Source organism: Periplaneta americana, chromosome 1 (genome assembly GCF_040183065.1).
Source record: "Periplaneta americana isolate PAMFEO1 chromosome 1, P.americana_PAMFEO1_priV1, whole genome shotgun sequence".
Taxonomy (NCBI): domain Eukaryota; kingdom Metazoa; phylum Arthropoda; class Insecta; order Blattodea; family Blattidae; genus Periplaneta; species Periplaneta americana.
In genome coordinates this window covers 195,001,233-195,020,312 of record NC_091117.1, presented here as the reverse complement: position 1 = coordinate 195,020,312, position 19,080 = coordinate 195,001,233, and the positions used below count along the sequence as shown (strand labels likewise).

Genomic DNA, 19,080 nt, shown 5'->3' with positions numbered 1-19,080 from the left:
ATCTAGAAGTTAGGCCTATTGGTTTATAAACAAATGACGTTATAATGTCAGTGTGTCATTTCAACTCACGTGAGTTCTTTGATAGTCCAGAAGCTGGTCGGAAACTGGATCGTGCGTAAGCGCGGTGCTGCAAAGAAGCAGCAAAGCGGCACAGTAAGTCATGCTGGTCGTCGTCACTCGCAGAACTGACCTACCGCTCTGCGCAGGTGTCGCGCTTTTATAGCCTGCGTCGGTCGCTGCAATTGCAGGAGATCGGCGAGCAGCTGCCGCTTTTATTACTCCGGATCTAGATCTAACTGATTTCTTTTTCTACACCATGTCGAGACACACAGTGTTCCTGGTTGAATGACTGCATCCTACGCCACCAAATCCACTTTTCACGGTGCAATGGTTGTGTTCTATTTGTTATTCACCCTAGTCAAGTCTGATTGTCGTACTCAGTTCGTCTTCTTTAGCGTCATCATTTGTCCACGGTCTGCAGTTTTCACCCAGCAGTCTGAAACTCGCTACCGTATATATTAGAATCAGTGGCGGCTCATTGACTGAGGCAAGTGAGGCCAGGTCTCAGTTATTTGGCTTAACTGAAATCAAATTTTGTGTTTTTATGCAGGGACATCATTTTATTTTTACTTCAATTTTTATTGTACCTGAGTTTTTTAATGTACTTCATTCCCACCCCCTCTACTAGTGAACTTCCAACGGTTTTCCTCACAGAACCAAGCGTATACAAAGTCGCCTTAAGGTCGTAGTAAACACAAACAGTATTGAGTTAGTGAGTATAGTACATTCCAGAAATATGTTCGCGTTTTCCAGTGACGAAAGAGCTTTCAATTTTGAATCATATTTTCGCACAGGTACTGTCGTCCGTTTGCCTACGTCGCATCCCGATTTCCCTCACCCGCAACTGTTTAAAATAACTTAAATAAAAGTAATTAACTTTCACGTGATTTCCTCCCCCCCCTTTCTACGATCCTGCGACATAACCACTTGGACGGACAGTAGATAGCATGTCTGGGTAATGTTATCTGTGCGGGTTGGGTAGAAGTGAAGATTGAATTTACAGTACGTAAGGTACTCTTTTATATAATAGGTATAGAATTATTTCAACATGAGTTACTAGTACAAAGGACGAAACCGGTAATTAGAATTAGATGCAATAGTCTATAGTACGATAATATGCACAAAAGAACTGAAGCCTGTATCTAAATGAACGGCCACCATTTTCAAAAACGTGTTTAAATATCCATATTATGATTATTTTTCAATTTAACTTTATTCTCTATATTGTACGCTAATGTGCTGTAGACAGTATAATATATACTGCATAATGAATACGTTCGCACGGATAACTCAGTTCGTGAGTAAAAACACTTATTGTTAATACTGTAAGCTTACTGTATTTTGATTAAACAAAAACCTAATGAAAATTATCAAATTCAAAATCACGATATCTCCTAGTTTACGTAAATGGATGAACTACTTTTCTTCCCTCCTATACTTAGTAAAGTGATTTGTTTGTATTTTACGCCAGAATCATCGAACTTGAATCGTGGAAGGGGGTAGCAAACGGTGTTTCCGGCTCTGAACCATTAATCCAGAGGTATAACCAGGCTAATATTAAAAATGTTAGGAAAAATAAAATGATGTCCCTGTATAATATATTAGTTATTTGAATGAAGCATATATTGCTGTAGAAGTATTTGAAAACTTTGCGATGTATATAGATCTGTTTTGCAGTAAAATTTGTTCCTGAGGCCAGGATCGCTCGTACCGGGTATGGCTTCTGCATTTCGTATGTTTTCGCGGACTTTGAGGTTGTGCTTGAAACGTTGTAGCTGAGGCACAATTCGTCTGGCCTGGTCAGCTTTCACTCCTGTCATCCATGGGCCGGCCTCAAGGGTGGAATGGGTGGGTATAACAGTAGTGACTTGTCTTCCTAAATAGGCCATAAATAACATAAAATTCCCGCTGTTTAGCAGGCAGAGACCCACACTGTTCTCTCCCCTTACGTCTTAGTTTATGACTTAAGCGAGGGTGTTGTACTATTGTACTTCGTAGTACAGTAGTGAGTCTGGTCCAATGTTGTTATATGTTTCGGGAAAATATAAATAGAAATAGATGAGAGAAATAATGATGGCGTAGTTTATTTATTGTTAGAATGTCCTTTTTCGAGAAGAAATTATATCGAAAGAAAGGAAGTTTTAAATAAAGAGATAGCCTACCGAGATACCTATGCCCTCGCTAACAATTTTTTTCTGACAGATAATCTTAAAATGCGAGTTTCTATTGCATCCTGATATGGGCAACATAAATGGTTAAGTGGTAATGTGGTGCAAAATAAACTAAAAAGAATAAATCTTGTTTGTTGTTGTCAAAGGGAAAAAATAAAGAGGAAAGAAAGAAAGAAAGAAAGAAAGAAAGAAAGAAAGAAAGAAAGAAAGAAAGAAAGAAAGAAAGGTGTGTCTACTGAAAGCTTCAGCAATCTGAAAAATATTTCCAGGGGAATTTCAACAAATACTTCTACAGCTGAGCATAATATGGATTGCTTCATCAAACTCCAACAATCACTGAAACAAACTCACAGGGTAACAACTTATTATTTTTCATTATTATTAATAATAATGATAATAATAATAATAATAATAATAATAATAATACCGTAATAATTGCATTAATAATATAATAACAGTACTAATTAATGTCATGAATAAACATTTCCTATCGGAGGCACAAACTAGTTGCATCTGGCCTCACCGAGGTTTTTGGTCACTGGCCGCTACTGATTAAAATCCTGTCTTGCGTTATATATGGCTGCGCTTAACATTGTACTCTGTTGGCTGAGGCTTCAATCCGCGCTACTAAATTAACGATAGTCGTGTATGTGTGATAAATAAAGATTGGCATAGAGTGAACCTCAACATGAGTGTAGAAATCCTTAATTTACGTAGTATTTATAAAAATGTATTAGATGACCAAAGGCAGTGCTACATTACCGCCCTTCTGGGCAACGATCTGTTGGCATGAGACCATTGAAACCGCAACAAACCCAACAAACCACTAGGTCTAGTGCTTGAATTGGATGAAAATGTATTCTACGGGGGGGGGGGGGAAGCTTAGAGCTCCCTTGCTCCGGTTACACATCTTGCATATAGGAAGGTTAGGTTCGATTAGTTTAGGTTTATATTAACAAAGTCCGCGCATGCGCAGTTATTATCTCACAGTCAATATGATCCTGTCGCGAGTCGTACGTTAATTGAGACATTCACTGGAACAAGAGCTTGACTAAAGGTTTGTTTATACAGCAGTTTCCAACAGTTTGCAACTATCATGAGCATAAATAAACAAATACATAATAAGTGAATAATAATAGATAAATGAATAAATAATTATTACCTTAAACTTTCCAGCAATATTCTTAATATGTGCTCCGTTTTCAAGGTGTTGCAGTCACCCTCCATAGTGTACTTGGTATAGTGCTGGCCTTCTATGCTCGAAGTTGCGGTTTCGATCCCTGCCGAGGTCGATGGCATTTAAGTGTGTTTAAATGCAACAGGCTCATGTCAGTAGATTTACTGGCATGTAAAAGAACTCCTGCGGGTCAAAATTCCAGCACACCGGCGACGCTGATATAACCTCTGCAGTTGTTAGCGTCGTTAAATAAACCATAATTTAATTTTAAGGTGTTGCATAATACTTACGTTGTCACAAATACTTAGGCGTGAACGTTTTGTGACATGATGCTATGATGAGGGGGCTTGAATTCTCGTCACAACAACAGACCACATTATGTTTTCTGCTTACTTTAGACTCACGCGCATTTTACTAAATTGGTGAATCAGTATAAATACCCCGTATCTTCCGCACACTTTAGAATAGTTAAATCCGGCAAGCAATAGGACATGGAAGTCTAGGAATATTATGGACAGGGAAACAACGATCATACGGGAATGGGTATTTAAGAGTTGTTAATTCATTACAAAAAAGTGAATCTGATACAATGTTAATACAAATTAATTTTATTTCCTAGAATGTATATGTATCTCACCATCATAATTTGCAGATCAAATATTAGACCCCAATGAATCCATTACGGTAGCCACAGGTGTATCTCTGTCGGCAAAGACGCTTGCCTGCCGATCCGGAGTTGCGCTCGGGTGCGGGTTCGATTCCCGCTTGGGCTGATTACCTGGTTGGGTTTTTCAGAGGTTTTCCACAATTGTAAAGCAAATGTCAGGTAATATATGGCGAATCCTCGGCCTCATCTCGCCAAATATCATCTCACTATCACCAATTCCATCGACGCTAAATAACCTCGTAGTTGATACAGCGTCGTTAAATAACCAAGTAAATAAAAATCCATTACGGTCTCCTTCCAATGCAATGCTTCATAGGGCGTCCCAAATTCCCGTGACTTCGTGGAGCATAAGACAGGATCTGTTTAGGTATTCTGCTTGGAGGCAATCGTTCGACGTGTGATATCTATAAAATGCAATAATAAATATGAATGAATCAATAGGTAGATAGATAGATAGATAGATAGATAGATAGATAGATAGATAGATAGATAGATAGATAGATAGATAGATAGATAGATAGATAGATAGATAAGACAGACAGACAGACAGACAGACAGACAGACAGACAGACAGACAGACAGACAGACAGACAGACAGACAGATAGATAGATAGATAGATAGATAGATAGATAGATAGATAGATAGATAGATAGATAGATAGATAGATAGATAGATTATCACCTTACACTCTCCAGCATTATCCTTAATATTTACACCGTTTCAAAAGCGTTGAAAATGTACTTACGTTGTCTCAAATACTTAGGCGTAAACACTTTGTGACATGATGCCTTACCAGTATGAGGGGGCTTGGATTCTCGTCACAACAGACCACCTTAGCGGAGGGCAGAGCAGTGTAATCCAAACTTTGTAAATACCCCGTGATATGCTTCTGGTAAAACACTGGCCATAAATTTATTATTGCTAATAGAAAGAAAACTATTCACAGAGAGAGATGGAAGCAAACATGGCTAGTATCCTCGCAGCAAACTGGTGCATTTCATAGCATTGATTCGGCAAATATGAATAAAACTGAGGATCCCTACTTAATAATAATAATAATAATAATAATAATAATAATAATAATAATAATAATAATAATAATAATAATAATAATAATAGAGTGTTAGTTGGGAGGCCAGAGGGAAAAAGACCTTTGGGAAGGCCGAGATGTAGATGGGAAGATAATATTAAAATGGATTTGAGGGAGGTGGGATATGATGGTAGTGACTGGATTAATCTTGCTAAGGATAGGGACCAATGGCAGGCTTATGTGAGGGCGGCAATGAACCTCCGGGTTCCTTAAAAGCCAGTAAGTAATAATAATAATAATAATAATAATAATAATAATAATAATAATAATAATAATAATAATAGTAATAATAATAATAGTAATAATAATAATAATAATACTTACTTACTTACAAATAATAACAATAATAATAATAACAACAATGCAAATTATTATTCAACAACAACAACAATAATAATAATAATAATAATAATAATAATAATAATAATACTAATAATAATAATAATAATAATAATAATAATAATAATAATATTTGGGTGTTACTATTTGCCTTCTAAATATTAAAGGAAAATGGAGCAGTAAACAGAGATATCGACCTTACTTCTTCACGCGATTTAAATTCTTCCTGTTTTCAAGGTCATTACGTAACTAAAATGTTTTAGTATGTTCAAAACATAACGATTAAAATCGTAAGAACTGCGGAGCTTTGAACTCCTGCCAAGTAGGAAACTGAAGTAAGCTGCCATTCTGTCCGCCACTGTGGAGTAACGGTTAACGCGTCTGACCGTGAAACGAGCGGGCCCGGGTTCAAGTCCTGGTTAGGACAAGTTACCAGTTTGGGGTTTTTTCGGGGGTTTCCTTCAACCAATTCAAGCAAAATTGCTGGGTAACTTTCAGCATTGGACCTCTGGCTCATTTCGCCATCATTAATTCACATATCATCATCATCATCATCATCATCATCATCATCATCATCATCATCCATACAATAACCCGGGTTAAGTTAACAATGTGGTGTGCTGTACTTGTACAAGAGCACGGTTGTTTGGCTACCCAGTCAGTCACAGAATAGGAGTGTAAGCACAATAAGCCTCAGGCTGCAGTGAGATCCTTCGGTCCCTCCTCCGTACAAGAGAGAGAAAAAACTGTAACTCCAAGGATGATATACTACAATCAGAAAACTGCAATCTATGTCAATAGCTTAACACGAGGATGGATAAAGATAACCTATTCCAGTTAAGAAAATTAGATTCAATGCAGAGGACCTCGAGAAATATCTGTAAATTGTACTGGGATGCAAAGAAGGTAATGGACTGGAATTCACCGAGCTAGGCATGTGATACACATATTTTACAGTTTTTTTAAATAGATTGTGTAAAAGAATAGCAGTCATTGGATCAGGACATACACTTGTAGTGAATGAGATGCCTCTAAATGAAAATGAATTCATTTTTCTAGTTTTATAGGATATTTAATACACTTCTGTCCAACTAATAAAATTAAAACACATCTGTAACACGGTTTATCAAGGGATATCATACAACAGGTTATAAAAGCAAGAAAGTTAAAATATCTTCCATGGCAACAGATATTGCAGTTGTTCACTGTGCACGAATCACGGAATGTTAGTGGCGAAAAATTATCTACTTAATAAATAAGTAACTCTTAATTTGTTCCAACTGGTGAATAAATCAATCACTTTAGAAGAATTCACAAATTCCTGAGTTATTGTTATGATATACGTCATACAGACTTCTTTTATGCAATTACAACTATCCATTTAACCCATTCACTCTCACACTTTTATTTTCTATCTTAGCTTGTCTTTCAACATGACGCTAAATGATGATCGTTATTTAGGGTACATAACGAAAGTCACCCTTAATGAACTGCGGTCAATTACGGTACCAGTAACGAACGTATTAATTTAGTACGATACTGCCTTTACATAGCAGTATACAGGGTGATTCACGAGGAAAAATAAAAAATTTAGGATGTGAATTCTGAAGTCATCCTGAGTCAAAAAGTTCATATGAATATAGATCCGTTTTCGAACGGTTATGGAGATAAGGCTCTTTGATTTCACAAAAACTTCTGAGATTCCATTGTACTAACTCGCATTTAGAGACAGATGACGGACAAATTTCAAGTTTATATTCACGTATGCATACACCTAATATTCTAGAAGTCAGGGTCGATGTTTTCGCACGTTTTCAAAGGTATCTCCTTCTGCTTCAACGCACTCTTGCGCTCAGGCGTGAATCGTGCTCATCGCTCGAGAGAGTTGCATGTGGCTGTCTTTATGCCGCATCCAAAATAGGTCGATTAGCGCCTCTCTCGTTTCCCCGTTCCTTTGCTATACCAAGTCTTTCATCCAACCCCATAGACAGTAAATACTCTTCGATATGGTACCCTTCTGTTCAGAAAGTGTCGTTCATATTCAGTGATGGCACGCAAGGAACTTCCATCGCACAAACCATAAACATACACAATATCGGCATATTCTGCGGTCGAAAATTTATAAGGCATCTTGAAAAACACAACTTAACACTTCCGATAACTGTACCTGTATAACTACTGTACTGTAGGTAGCTGATTGAACTGCTGTGAACCGATAAGTGATAGCGTATTTGTTGTGACATTTATAATGCCCCCCACCCAGTTTGTTTCTTCTCTCTTATCTACATCGCTCACAATGCAGATTCCAATGTTACATCATTCGTCGGTGACCTTGTTTCACGTCAGCAGCATATGGTAATGTCTGATTCACATTGGGGCGAGACGTTTTACCAAAAAAGTGCATCTAGCTCTGCCATCGTTCGAAAACGGACCTATGTTCATATGAACTTTTTCGCTCAAAATGGCCTAAGATATCGTATCCTAAATTTTTTACCTTTCCTCGTAAATCACCCTGTATAACTGCAATCCAATTCATCGAAGCTGGACATTTCTTACCAGTGCTGTCAGGCAACTACAGGCAATATAATTCTAATCTTCAGAATTGTTTTCTATTTTAGTTTTCAACTCACAATCAATGGACTGGTTTCAAATCCCAATGAGCGAAGTAGACATTTATATCTTTTCATTGGAATGGATTTGAATCCCTTATCGCTCATGCTGCCTTCAATGCACTGAAAATTACAGATCAGTACCATACCAAATACCATGAACTACTCTCATATGACGATGTGTAACATCCAGGAGGACGGAATGTGCCAAAAATTGATGATGTTATATTAGGCTACATGAAACTAAAGGTATTTTTCTAGGCGGGTTCTTCAGGATAAAAGTTTGTTATAATACAGCAAAGCTGCCATACTTTACATAAATTCCAGATAAGCACCAACCATCAAACAAAATATCGAACACTCAATCCCTTGAGTTCTTTACTTTCACTCAAATGTCCTCGTTTAAAAATATCTTTATATTACGTACTAGATATTACTATATGAAGCCTTTATCTGTTGTTTCAAAAAGTATAAAAAAGTATATAACGTCATCTTATGTTATGAATAAATATTCTTACGTATCACATTACTTTTGATTATCTTTATTTAACTCTTCTGAAACCTTATTTTGTGAAAGGTCCTCCCTCTTGTGATGCCCTTAACATGGAGGAGAAAATTCCCATTGAACGATGTTGTAATTGTGAGGGAGTTCCATCTTCCATGATTCTTCCTGCTTCCAGCACAATAATGCGATCACAATCCAGTATTGTAGGGAGACGGTGCTGTAACATAAAACATAATAAAAATGACAGTACAGCTTCTATTATCGTTGTTAATTTGTTGCACAAAACAATTTGTTTCGAAAAACAAAATTTAATCACATATAAACATCTTTCTTCTTCGGAATATGTATGATAAGACTTTCTTGGGTTAAATTTTAATGTACCTTGTTTACATGTTTCGACCTTTTATGGGTCATCTTCAGAACTGGTCGTTGTTGGTCTTGGCACTTCTTGTTTTGTTTCCTGTGAAGGTGTGTTCGTGTGGTGTACCGGTAATGTAGAGTCAAAGAGTGTGTGTGTTCTGAAATTGAGTTGTGTGTTGAGAATTTCGTTGGAGTGTGTTTTCGTGTGACTGTATATTTCATATTGTTCTAGTGTGTTTAATTTCTGGCTTTTTGGTTGGATGTGTAGTATTTCCATGTCTGTGTTGATGTCTCTGTGGGTGTGGTTAGCATTTGTGATGTGTTCTGCATATGTGGAAGTGTTTTGTAATTTTTTTATGCTAACCACACCCACAGAGACATCAACACAGACATGGAAATACTACACATCCAACCAAAAAGCCAGAAACTAAACACACTAGAACAATATAAAATATACACACACGAAAACACACCCCAAAGAAATTTCTCAACACACACACTCTTTGACTCTACATTACACCACACGAACACACCCTCACAGGAAACAAAACAAGAGGTGCCAAGATCAACAACGACCAGTTCTGAGGATGACCCATAAAAGGTCGAAACATGTAAACAAGGTACGTAAGAATTAACACAAGAAAGTCTTATCATTAGGGCTAGGATTTTGATGAAATTGCATCTTTTTTCTAGTAAGCCAGAAACATAGCCGCTTTAGTATTTATATGTTATGTGATAAACTGAGTGTTTTAAGACATATTTGTTAGGGCATTTTTTTTTTGCATTTTTTGCCTGTTTCAACTCATAAGAGCATCTTTTGTTATTCTGACATTTTTTAGGCATTTTCATTTAATTTTGGCCACAAATCCCTATTATTAATATAAAATAATGTTTTAATTCCTTTGATATTTTGTCTACATATTTTGTCCATTAATACCCTTTATTTTTTACTTGGTTATTTAACAACGCTGTATCAACTACGAGGTTATTTAGCGTCGATGGTGTTGGTGATAGTGATATGATATTTGGCGAGATGAGGCCGAGGATTCGCCATAGATTAACTGACATTTGCCTTACGGTTGGGAAAAACCTCGGAAAACCCCAACCAGACAATCAGCCCCAGCGGGAATCGAACCCGCGCTCGAGTGCAACTCCGGATCGGCAGACAAGCACCTTAACCGACCGAGCTACGCCGGTGGCTAATACCCCGTTATTTTGTATAATATTGTAATCGTTTTTCTACACAGATATTGCCCTTTTAACGTAATACACCCCGTGTAATGGATCAGTCCAACCATCCCTTCAATATAGACTCCCCTATACTTGCTAATTCCGTATAAGAGTAGCCTTGTGATGGGCTACATTGAAACTACATCAGGTAAAATAATTAATTAAAGTGTACCACTTAGGAAAAATTATGTAAAATTAAGTAAACTTAAATGTTGGTACTAGAATTTAATTTAATTACTAGTCTAAATATTAAGTAGTACTTTTCTACTAAGCCAACTTTAGAATGTAAGATCAATTTTTAGGGCATTTTTAAGGGCATTTTTGAAACATTTTTAGGTCATAAATGCATTGTTTTTAGGCCATTTTTGTATGATTTATAGGTCATCAAAATCCTAGCCCTACTTATCATACATATTCCGACAGTGTTAAAAGTTGTATAATCACGATGTATATCTTTTTTCTCTTTTTGTTCTATAAGTACAAACAAAATTATGTCAATTACATGGTTCTGTCACAAAAAAACATACTAATAGGCTTTCATGGGTGGTGTTAAGCTGTGAATGTACTCGTGATGTGCATTGTTTAGGGTGGTCAATTGAGGGGCTTAGAACAAAAAGCAGGTAAGTGACGGAAACCTAGTTTTGAGGAAATTACAGTTAAAGTTCTACATGCAATGAAATATTATACACTAGTTTGGTGAAATAATGCTCATATAGCAGCACTGCACAGTGTGATCACTTACCTGATTTTATCCCAAAGAAACATTCTTCTGGGCTATCACATACACGCACTTACCTCATTTTTTTAAATAATGTCACTTACCTGCTTTTTGTTCTAAGCCCCTCAATTATAATATCTAGCATTCAGATGTCTAATAACCCAGAACCGGCCCTGATAATCATTGTGTACTCACTGCGATAGTGATAACAGTTTTTCCAGCAAATGCTCGAGTTGCAGCTGTTAGCAATGCTTTTTCTGTGGCAGGGTCCACGGAGCTGGTAGCTTCGTCCATCACAAGGCAGGCTGCATCATGAAGAATGGCACGTGCAAGACAGAACAGCTGACGTTCTCCAGCACTCAAGTTACCTCCACCTTCTCTAACTTCTGCATCTGAAACATTAGTAACAATAACAACCATTGTTAATTGGATCATATTGTGGCATAAGAAATCTCACGACTTTTCCAATATTCACATTTCTATTACCGGTACTATTAGCTATCATTAGAACCCAAGAAGCAAGTCTGCAATGAAATGCCAATTTATGAACCACGATAATAATGTTTACATTTTTAACTGTGTTTACAGCTAGCAGCTAATAATATTTATGCTCGACCATGTCGAAATGTAGTAATTATACACCTGGTAGCAGCCCTTTAATGGACCTCATTAAAGTACACCTATTCATTAAAGTTCAGGTGTTCCACCAATCAGAAAATACCATTGTAGCAATATGAAAGCGCAAGTATCGATTATTCTCGGATATGCAATCGAAAGACAACTAGTTCTGTTACTATAATAATTAGCGTTAATTGTAAATGATATTCAAATAAATTCAATTTGTCATCTCGTTTTTCAATGTCTAATTCAATTTGAAGGTTATATCAAGATTAATGTTTATTTTACTCTCTAGATTATATCAAGGTCAATGTCGACATTTGTTTCTCGGAAAAAATCAATACTTTCGCGTCTGCGCACATCTCACAATTTACGAGGTATTGCACAAGGTCAGTTCCGCTCCTCAGTCAGATAAGAATAACATGAATACTTATGAATAATTTCAAGTTAGAAGTATGGTCGAGCATAAAAAGTCGTATGAAACTCGACTATAATGGTAATTAAGACGCGAGTATGAAAATTATGAAACTCGCTTGCGCTAGTTTCATAAACATACTCGCGTCTTAATTACTACCATTATAGGCTCATTGCACAATGTACTATTTAAATTCGGAATATGTGTTATAAGGAAGAATTACGTGGAGCAACTAAATTTTCCTGGGAAGATAGACAGCTAGAACTTTGATTTCCTAACCAGAGATTAAAATCCAAATTTGAAGATATGTGTCAGAGGAAGAACAATTGTTTGTATGCATCTGAAGTCTGACTAGTGTAATATGCAGCTAGTCGGTGATGTATGCAATGGAGGGGGAAAGGAACTGGCCACCCTACACATTATCTCCTGGCCTAGTTGCCTCATAAGTGGTGCCTTCTTGGTATCACTTGTGAGTTTCAGACCTGTCTTCGGACAGTTGACTAAACAACAACAAACAACAAAATCCAAATCCCAGCAAGTGAAAATGCATTTTTTAGCGAACAAAGACAGTGTTAAGACAGTTATCATTCTACTACTCTTTATTTAGGAATATAATATATGGTGATTACTTTCACATGTTAATATTGAGCTATGACTCGTTTCAGCTTGAGAGCCATGAGAACTGGTGAGGTCCTCGAGTCTTCCGGTGCCTTAATTTTGTTTGCTGGGGATGTGTTTGTGTTGTGTAGTGTGGAGTCAAATAGTGTTTGTGTTCTGAAATTCAGTTATGTGTTAAGGATTTGTTATGGATGTGTTTTTGTGTATCTGTATATATCGTATTGTTCTAGTTTCAGGTTTTTCGGTTGGATATGTAGAATTTCCATATCTGTGTCTATGTCTCTGTAGGTGTGATTAGAATTTGTGATGTGTTCTCCATATGTGGAAGTGTTGTGTGATTTGATTATGGCTGTGATGTGTTCTTTGTAACGTGTTTGAAATGATCTGCCTGTCTGTCCGATGTAGACTATTACATGTGAGTTTGTATACATCTGTTAGGTTGTACTGTACTTGATGGATAAACATGAGTATAATACTCGTAATAAAGAAAAACTGGACATACCATTTTGCAGACTATCCAAAGTTAAAAGTAGTCCTAACATGTTGGGCTGTAGAATGTTCAACATGTTACCACAGGAAGCACAGGAAGTGTCACTTGACATATTCAAAGTCAAAGTGAAAACGTGGCTTCTTAGAAACCAATTCTATTCTGTGCAAGAATATTTTGAATCAGAAAATCAAACTGTAGATATTTTTTAGATTTCTTTCTCTGAATTGTATTATTATTTTGTAATATATTAGGAAATTCTCATAAATCGTTAAGTTAATTCTTGTTTTATTGTATACTCGTATAAATGGAGAAAATCAAATAATATTTGTGATCAGTACCGTATGTTACAATTTTCATCTAGATATTAGCCTAATTTTGATAATCTTGACTCTCAATTGTAAACTCTAAAGAGTATTTGTGATCATTTTGTTTTATGTTTAGTGTTGTAATAGAATAATTTTCATTTTTGCATAATAATTTCACACGTGTAATTTGACAATGTCATTAGCTTTTGCTATAACGACAGCTAATAAATACTATACTATACAATACTATACTATACTATACTATACTATACTATACTATACTATACTATACTATACTATACTATACTATACTATTTGTTTGTATGTTGAGATGCTTTTGTAGAGTGTTTTGTGTTCTGTAACCTATGCTACAGGACCATGCCTAATATATCCGTCACATGTAAAACAAAGTCTCCTATGTACGGTAGCTTCTTGGGATTTCATATATTTTGCATTAGGTCGTGTTTTGTTAATTTTATTACGGTACCGGTATTCATATTATATACAACAACGTTGCATTAAGTGCAGTAATTACAGAAATATGACATGGACTATCTAGTAATAATTATGACTTCTATTGCACAGTATGCCTGAGGGAAATAAGGAAAAAATTAAAAGTCCCAATCTGCTACTATTAGAACAAACTTCCCGAAAACGAAAAAAATGTGAAAACTTGGACTGCGATCTTCAACCTACTAGGCACAATTGCGAGATTTCTAAATACCGGTACTGTAATTTAATTAGCAACATCCCCAACAACAACAACATATAATAAATTGCTGGAAAGCATTAAATTAAATCATGGAATTAAAAATATACGAACTGAAAACTATAGTTTACATACCTAAGCAGCCATGAAGAGAGCTCACCACATCTTTTAGTTGGGCCAATTCTAGACTTTTCCAAAGTTCAGCGTCTGTGTACAGGGATTCAGGATCCAAATTCTCTCTAGAAGATTGAAAATAAAAGATGAAAACTTTCACATAGTTTGTTTCTTATGTAAAATAATACCAAAGCAATATTAAAATAATAAAATAAGTAAAACAGTGAAAAGCAAGTAGGTAGAGGAATATATTTCATCATTGTCTTTTTTTTCTAGAGAAAAAAGGTGGTGGGACTCTGTGCAAAATTTATTGGAGCAGACGAGGAGATGATTACTGCCCAGTGCACCAGGAATTCAAGGCTTAAACGGAGTTCAGAAAAAAATAATGTTAAAAACATATTTTATGCTCGACCATGCCGAAATGTAGTAATTATACACCTGGTAGTAGCCCTTTAATGCACCTCATTAAAGTACACCTATTCATTATAATTCATTTGTTCAGCCAATGAGAAATCACCATTGTACCATTATAAAACTGCAAGTATCGATTATTCTCGGATATGCAATCGAAAGACAATTAGCGAAACATCACGGAGGCTGGAAATGCAATACTGTCGCAGAAGGTTATGTTCTGTTACTATAATAATTAGCGTTAATTGTAAATAATATTCAAATAAATTCAATTTGTCATCTCGTTTTTCAATTCTAAATCAATTTCCAGGTTATATCAATAATAATGTTCATGTTATTCTCTAGATTATATCAAGGTCAATGACATTTGTCCTTCGGAAAAAATCAATACTTTCGCGTCTGCGCACATCTCACAATTTAGAAGGTCAGTTCCACTCTTTACTTAGATAACCATAACATGAATACTTATGAATAATTTCAAGTCAGAAATATGGTCGAGCATAAAAAGTCGTATGAAACTTGCCTATAATGGTAATTAAAACGCTCGTATGAAAATTATGACAAACATACTCGCGTCTTAATTACTACCATTATAGGCTTGTTGTATAATGTACTAATTTATTTTCACATTCAGTAGCAATACAAATTAAATCCATTTAGTATAAATTGACTCAATTTGGATTAAAATAATAAACTGGTTTGCAACAATTCCATTTATTTTTAAACCGATGCTTCTTGTGTAAAGAATGGAAAATAAATCATAGATAATCATGGATTTTAAACCAGTGTGCACTTGTCAGTCATTGACTGAACTACACGTGAACTAGAAAAATAAAAGTGAATGAGATGCCTGTCATTAACTGAAGTAGGCCTATACATGAGCTAGGAAAATGAAAGCAAATACAATCAACTAACCATTCTACTGTAACGCGAAATTCTATTAAATTCATACAAATTATTTAGCACTAATCAAAATATATTTTGTTTCAGTAATTTTTTAAATGTTGAATTAAAAAGATTTTTATGCTCGACCATGCCGAAATGTAGTAATTATACACCTGGTAGCAGCCCTTTAATGGACCTCATTAAAGTATACCTATTCATTAAAGTTCAGGTGTTCCACCAATCAGAAAACACCACTGTAGCAATATGAAAGCGCAAGTATCGATTATTCTTGGATATGCAATCGAAAGATATCTAGCGAAACGTCACGGAGGCTGGAAATCCAGTACTGTCGCAGAAGGTTATGTTCTGTTACTATAATAATTAGCGTTAATTGTAAATAATATTCAAATAAATTCAATTTGTCATCTCGTTTTTCAATGTCTAAATCAATTTCAAGGTTATATCAAGATTAATGTTTATTTTACTCTCTAGATTATATCAAGGTCAATGACATTCGTTTCTCGAAAAAATCAATACTTTCGCGTCTACGCACATCTCACAATTTACGAGATATTGCACAAGGTCAGTTCCGCTCCCCAGTCAGATAAGAATAACATGAATACTTATTAATAATTTGAAGTTAGAAATATGGTCGAGCATAAAAAGTCGTATGAAACTTGCCTATAATGTTAATTAAGACGCTCGTATGAAAATTATGAAACTCGCTTGCACTCATTTCATAAACATACTCGCGTCTTAATTACTACCATTATAGGCTCGTTACATAATGTACTAATAGAATTCTGAAAGAACCAAAGAAGTAAATTCGAAATTATAATGTACCTGATGGTTCCACTGAACATTATCACATCTTGTGGAATGACAGATAAACGGGATCTGAGTATCTGCAGTGGCACCAGTTTTGTATCAATTCCGTCAATGAGAATCTTTCCTTCAAACACATCCACCATGTGGAACAGTGACATCACAAGGGACGACTTGCCACTGCCAGTCCTCCCGCATATTCCAACCTGTTGGATGAGCACAGACACTCTTGAGTTTTGCTCTTAGGTGTGCCAGTGTAATGAAACGGTTTTGCAGCAACGACAGAACAAACTGTTTAATTTCTGAAGTTTAAATACTGGTACAGTTATTACAGCTATAAGATAAAAAAAAGATTGTTTTTCCATGTTGAATCTTTCGTACACTACTTTTAACACTTGCATATAAATAATTGATTAAATGGCGATCTTACTCGTGTTAATTATGTAAGCATGTGTGACTTACAGCTGTTTCGGTGTTATTTGACACTATCCTCAGAGCCTACTAAACGACATTTCATACAAGTTGAGAGGATGCGAAGGCATTTCTTTCCCCTTCTACTTGCCCTGAGTCCGTCAGTGTAACAGACTGGTAGCTCTTACCTCTTACACCTGCACCCCCCAAGCTGTACACACAAGAAAATAAAATATTAAATAAAGTACATAAATGGATATAAAATACAGTGACACAGATGTTTGACAGTTACATGTTTGAGTATATTTTAGTGTCGTTTTTACAAAATTTTCAACTAATAATTAATTAAATAAAGGGATGTTAGTTTGTATTATGAAGTCAGGGGGAGTGACACAATGCAGATTGTTCCGTCGTTTATGCTGTAGAGTAGCAACTAGCAGTGAAGAAAACATTTATCTTCTGCTGTCAGTAGCTTTTTAATGTGCCAGTTGATATAAACAACAATAAAATGAAATATAAACGCTTAGTATAGAGTCTCGAAATATAGATTACCGGTAAACATTTTCAATAATAAGAATCTTCACTATGTTCAAAGTCAATTAGTCGAATGTTAGTAAGATAGACAGTAGCATCTTCCCCTTCACGGATGGTAAAGAGTGTGAGTAGAGGGGAAATCCTATCAACCAAACTGAAATGGGGAATAGATCTTGGCACTATCCCAACTTCGCTGCCTGTTGTGTGGGTGTGTTCATGTGATGAAGAGTTGTGTCAAATAGTGTGTGTGTTCTGAAATTGATCTGTGTGTTGAGAATTTGATTAGGGTGTGTTTTAGTGTGTCTGTATATTTCGTTCTAGTGTGCTGAGTTTCTGGTTTTTGGGTTGTATGTGTAGGATTTCGGATTTCCATGTCTGCATTTATGTTATTGTATGTGTGGTTAGCATTAGTTATGTGTTCGGCATATGTAGATGTATTGTGTCCTCTGGTTATTGCTTTAATGTGCTCTTTGTATCGAATTTGTAGAACAATATGAAATATACAGACACACTAAAACACACCCTAATCAAATTCTCAACACACAGATCAATTTCAGAACACACACACTATTTGACACAACTCTTCATCACATGAACGCACCCACACAACAGGCAGCGAAGTTGAGATAGCGCCGAGATCTAGTAGGCTCTGAGGATGGTGTCAAGTAACACCGAAACAGCTGTAAGCCACACATGCTTAAATAATTAACATGAGTAAGATCGCCATTTAATCAATTATTTAGATTATTTTTATTTTATAGGTATTTATATATTACAGGTTCTAATTTAGGCAAACATAACAGGACTTACAAATAATATTTGATGGTTTTATGCAATATATTAATTGGTCTCTCACAAGAAAAAATATTGACACACTAAGAATTCAGTGCCCTAACTTAGTTATTAAAAAATAACTATGATATAATTAGCTGTTTTTGTTATGTTCCACCTAGCAAATCAACACATACCTTTAAAGAATCACAAAACCCCAATCAATATTTAAAAAAATAAGCCTGGTAGGAGAAAATCCACAAACGATTAGGGAAAACACGGGAATTTTACATGAAGCAAGTAAAGAGATAGGTTTGGAAGTAAATCCCAAAAAGACAAAGTATATGATTATGTCTCGTGACCAGATTATTGTACGAAATGGAAATAAAAAAAATTGGAAAGTTATCCTTTAAAGAGGTGGAAAAATTCAAATATCTGGGAGCAACAGTAACAAATATAAATTATACTCGGGTGGAAATTAAACACAGAATAAATATGGGAAATGCCTGTTATTATTCGGCTGAGAAGCTTTTATCATCCAGTCTGCTGTCAAAAAACTGACAGTTAGAATTTATAAAACAGTTATATTACCAGTTGTTCTTTATGGTTGTGAAACTTGGACTCTCACTTTGAGAGAGAAACATAGGTTAAGGGTGTTTGAGAATAATGTGCTTAGGAAAATATTTGGGGCTAAGAGGGATGAAGTTACAGGAGAATGGAGAAAGTTACACAACACAAAACTGCACGCATTGTATTCTTCACCTGGCATAATAATAGGAACATTAAATCCAGACGTTTGAGATGGGCAGGGCATGTAGCACGTATGGGCGAATCCAGAAATGCATATAGATTGTTAGTTGGGAGGCCAGAGGGAAAAAGAGCTTTGGGGAGGCCGAGACGTAGATGGGAGGATAATATTAAAATGGCTTTGAGGGAGGTGGGATATGATGATAGAGACTGGATTGGTCTTGCTCAGGATAGGGACCAATGGTGGGCTTATGTGAGGGCGGCAATGAACCTCCGGGTTCCTTAAAAGCTAGTAAGTAA

The 19,080-nt window shown here is 35.8% G+C and overlaps 2 protein-coding genes across 5 annotated transcripts in view; both read right to left on the bottom strand.

The window, feature by feature from the left end:
* LOC138706093 (catalase-like) overlaps positions 1-237 on the bottom strand; it is an 84,623-nt gene extending 84,386 nt beyond the window's left edge. The window contains exon 1 of the mRNA XM_069835052.1: positions 70-237. Coding sequence (XP_069691153.1) covers positions 70-162 — 93 coding nt within the window. The 5' untranslated portion in view covers positions 163-237. The remainder of the gene's footprint in view (positions 1-69) is intronic.
* Positions 238-4,342: 4,105 nt separating this feature from the next.
* Sur (Sulfonylurea receptor) overlaps positions 4,343-19,080 on the bottom strand; it is a 177,600-nt gene continuing 162,862 nt past the window's right edge. For 3 of the 4 annotated variants that reach the window (XM_069834953.1, XM_069834968.1, XM_069834978.1), the window contains exons 25-28: positions 16,336-16,523; positions 14,218-14,321; positions 11,123-11,319; positions 8,641-8,836 (exon numbers count right to left, since the gene is read on the bottom strand). In XM_069834953.1, the coding sequence (XP_069691054.1) occupies positions 8,678-8,836; positions 11,123-11,319; positions 14,218-14,321; positions 16,336-16,523 (648 nt within the window). In that variant the 3' untranslated portion in view covers positions 8,641-8,677. Of the gene's footprint in view, positions 4,480-8,640; positions 8,837-11,122; positions 11,320-14,217; positions 14,322-16,335; positions 16,524-19,080 lie in introns of those variants that run through there. The other variant, XM_069834961.1, reaches the window with a different exon arrangement.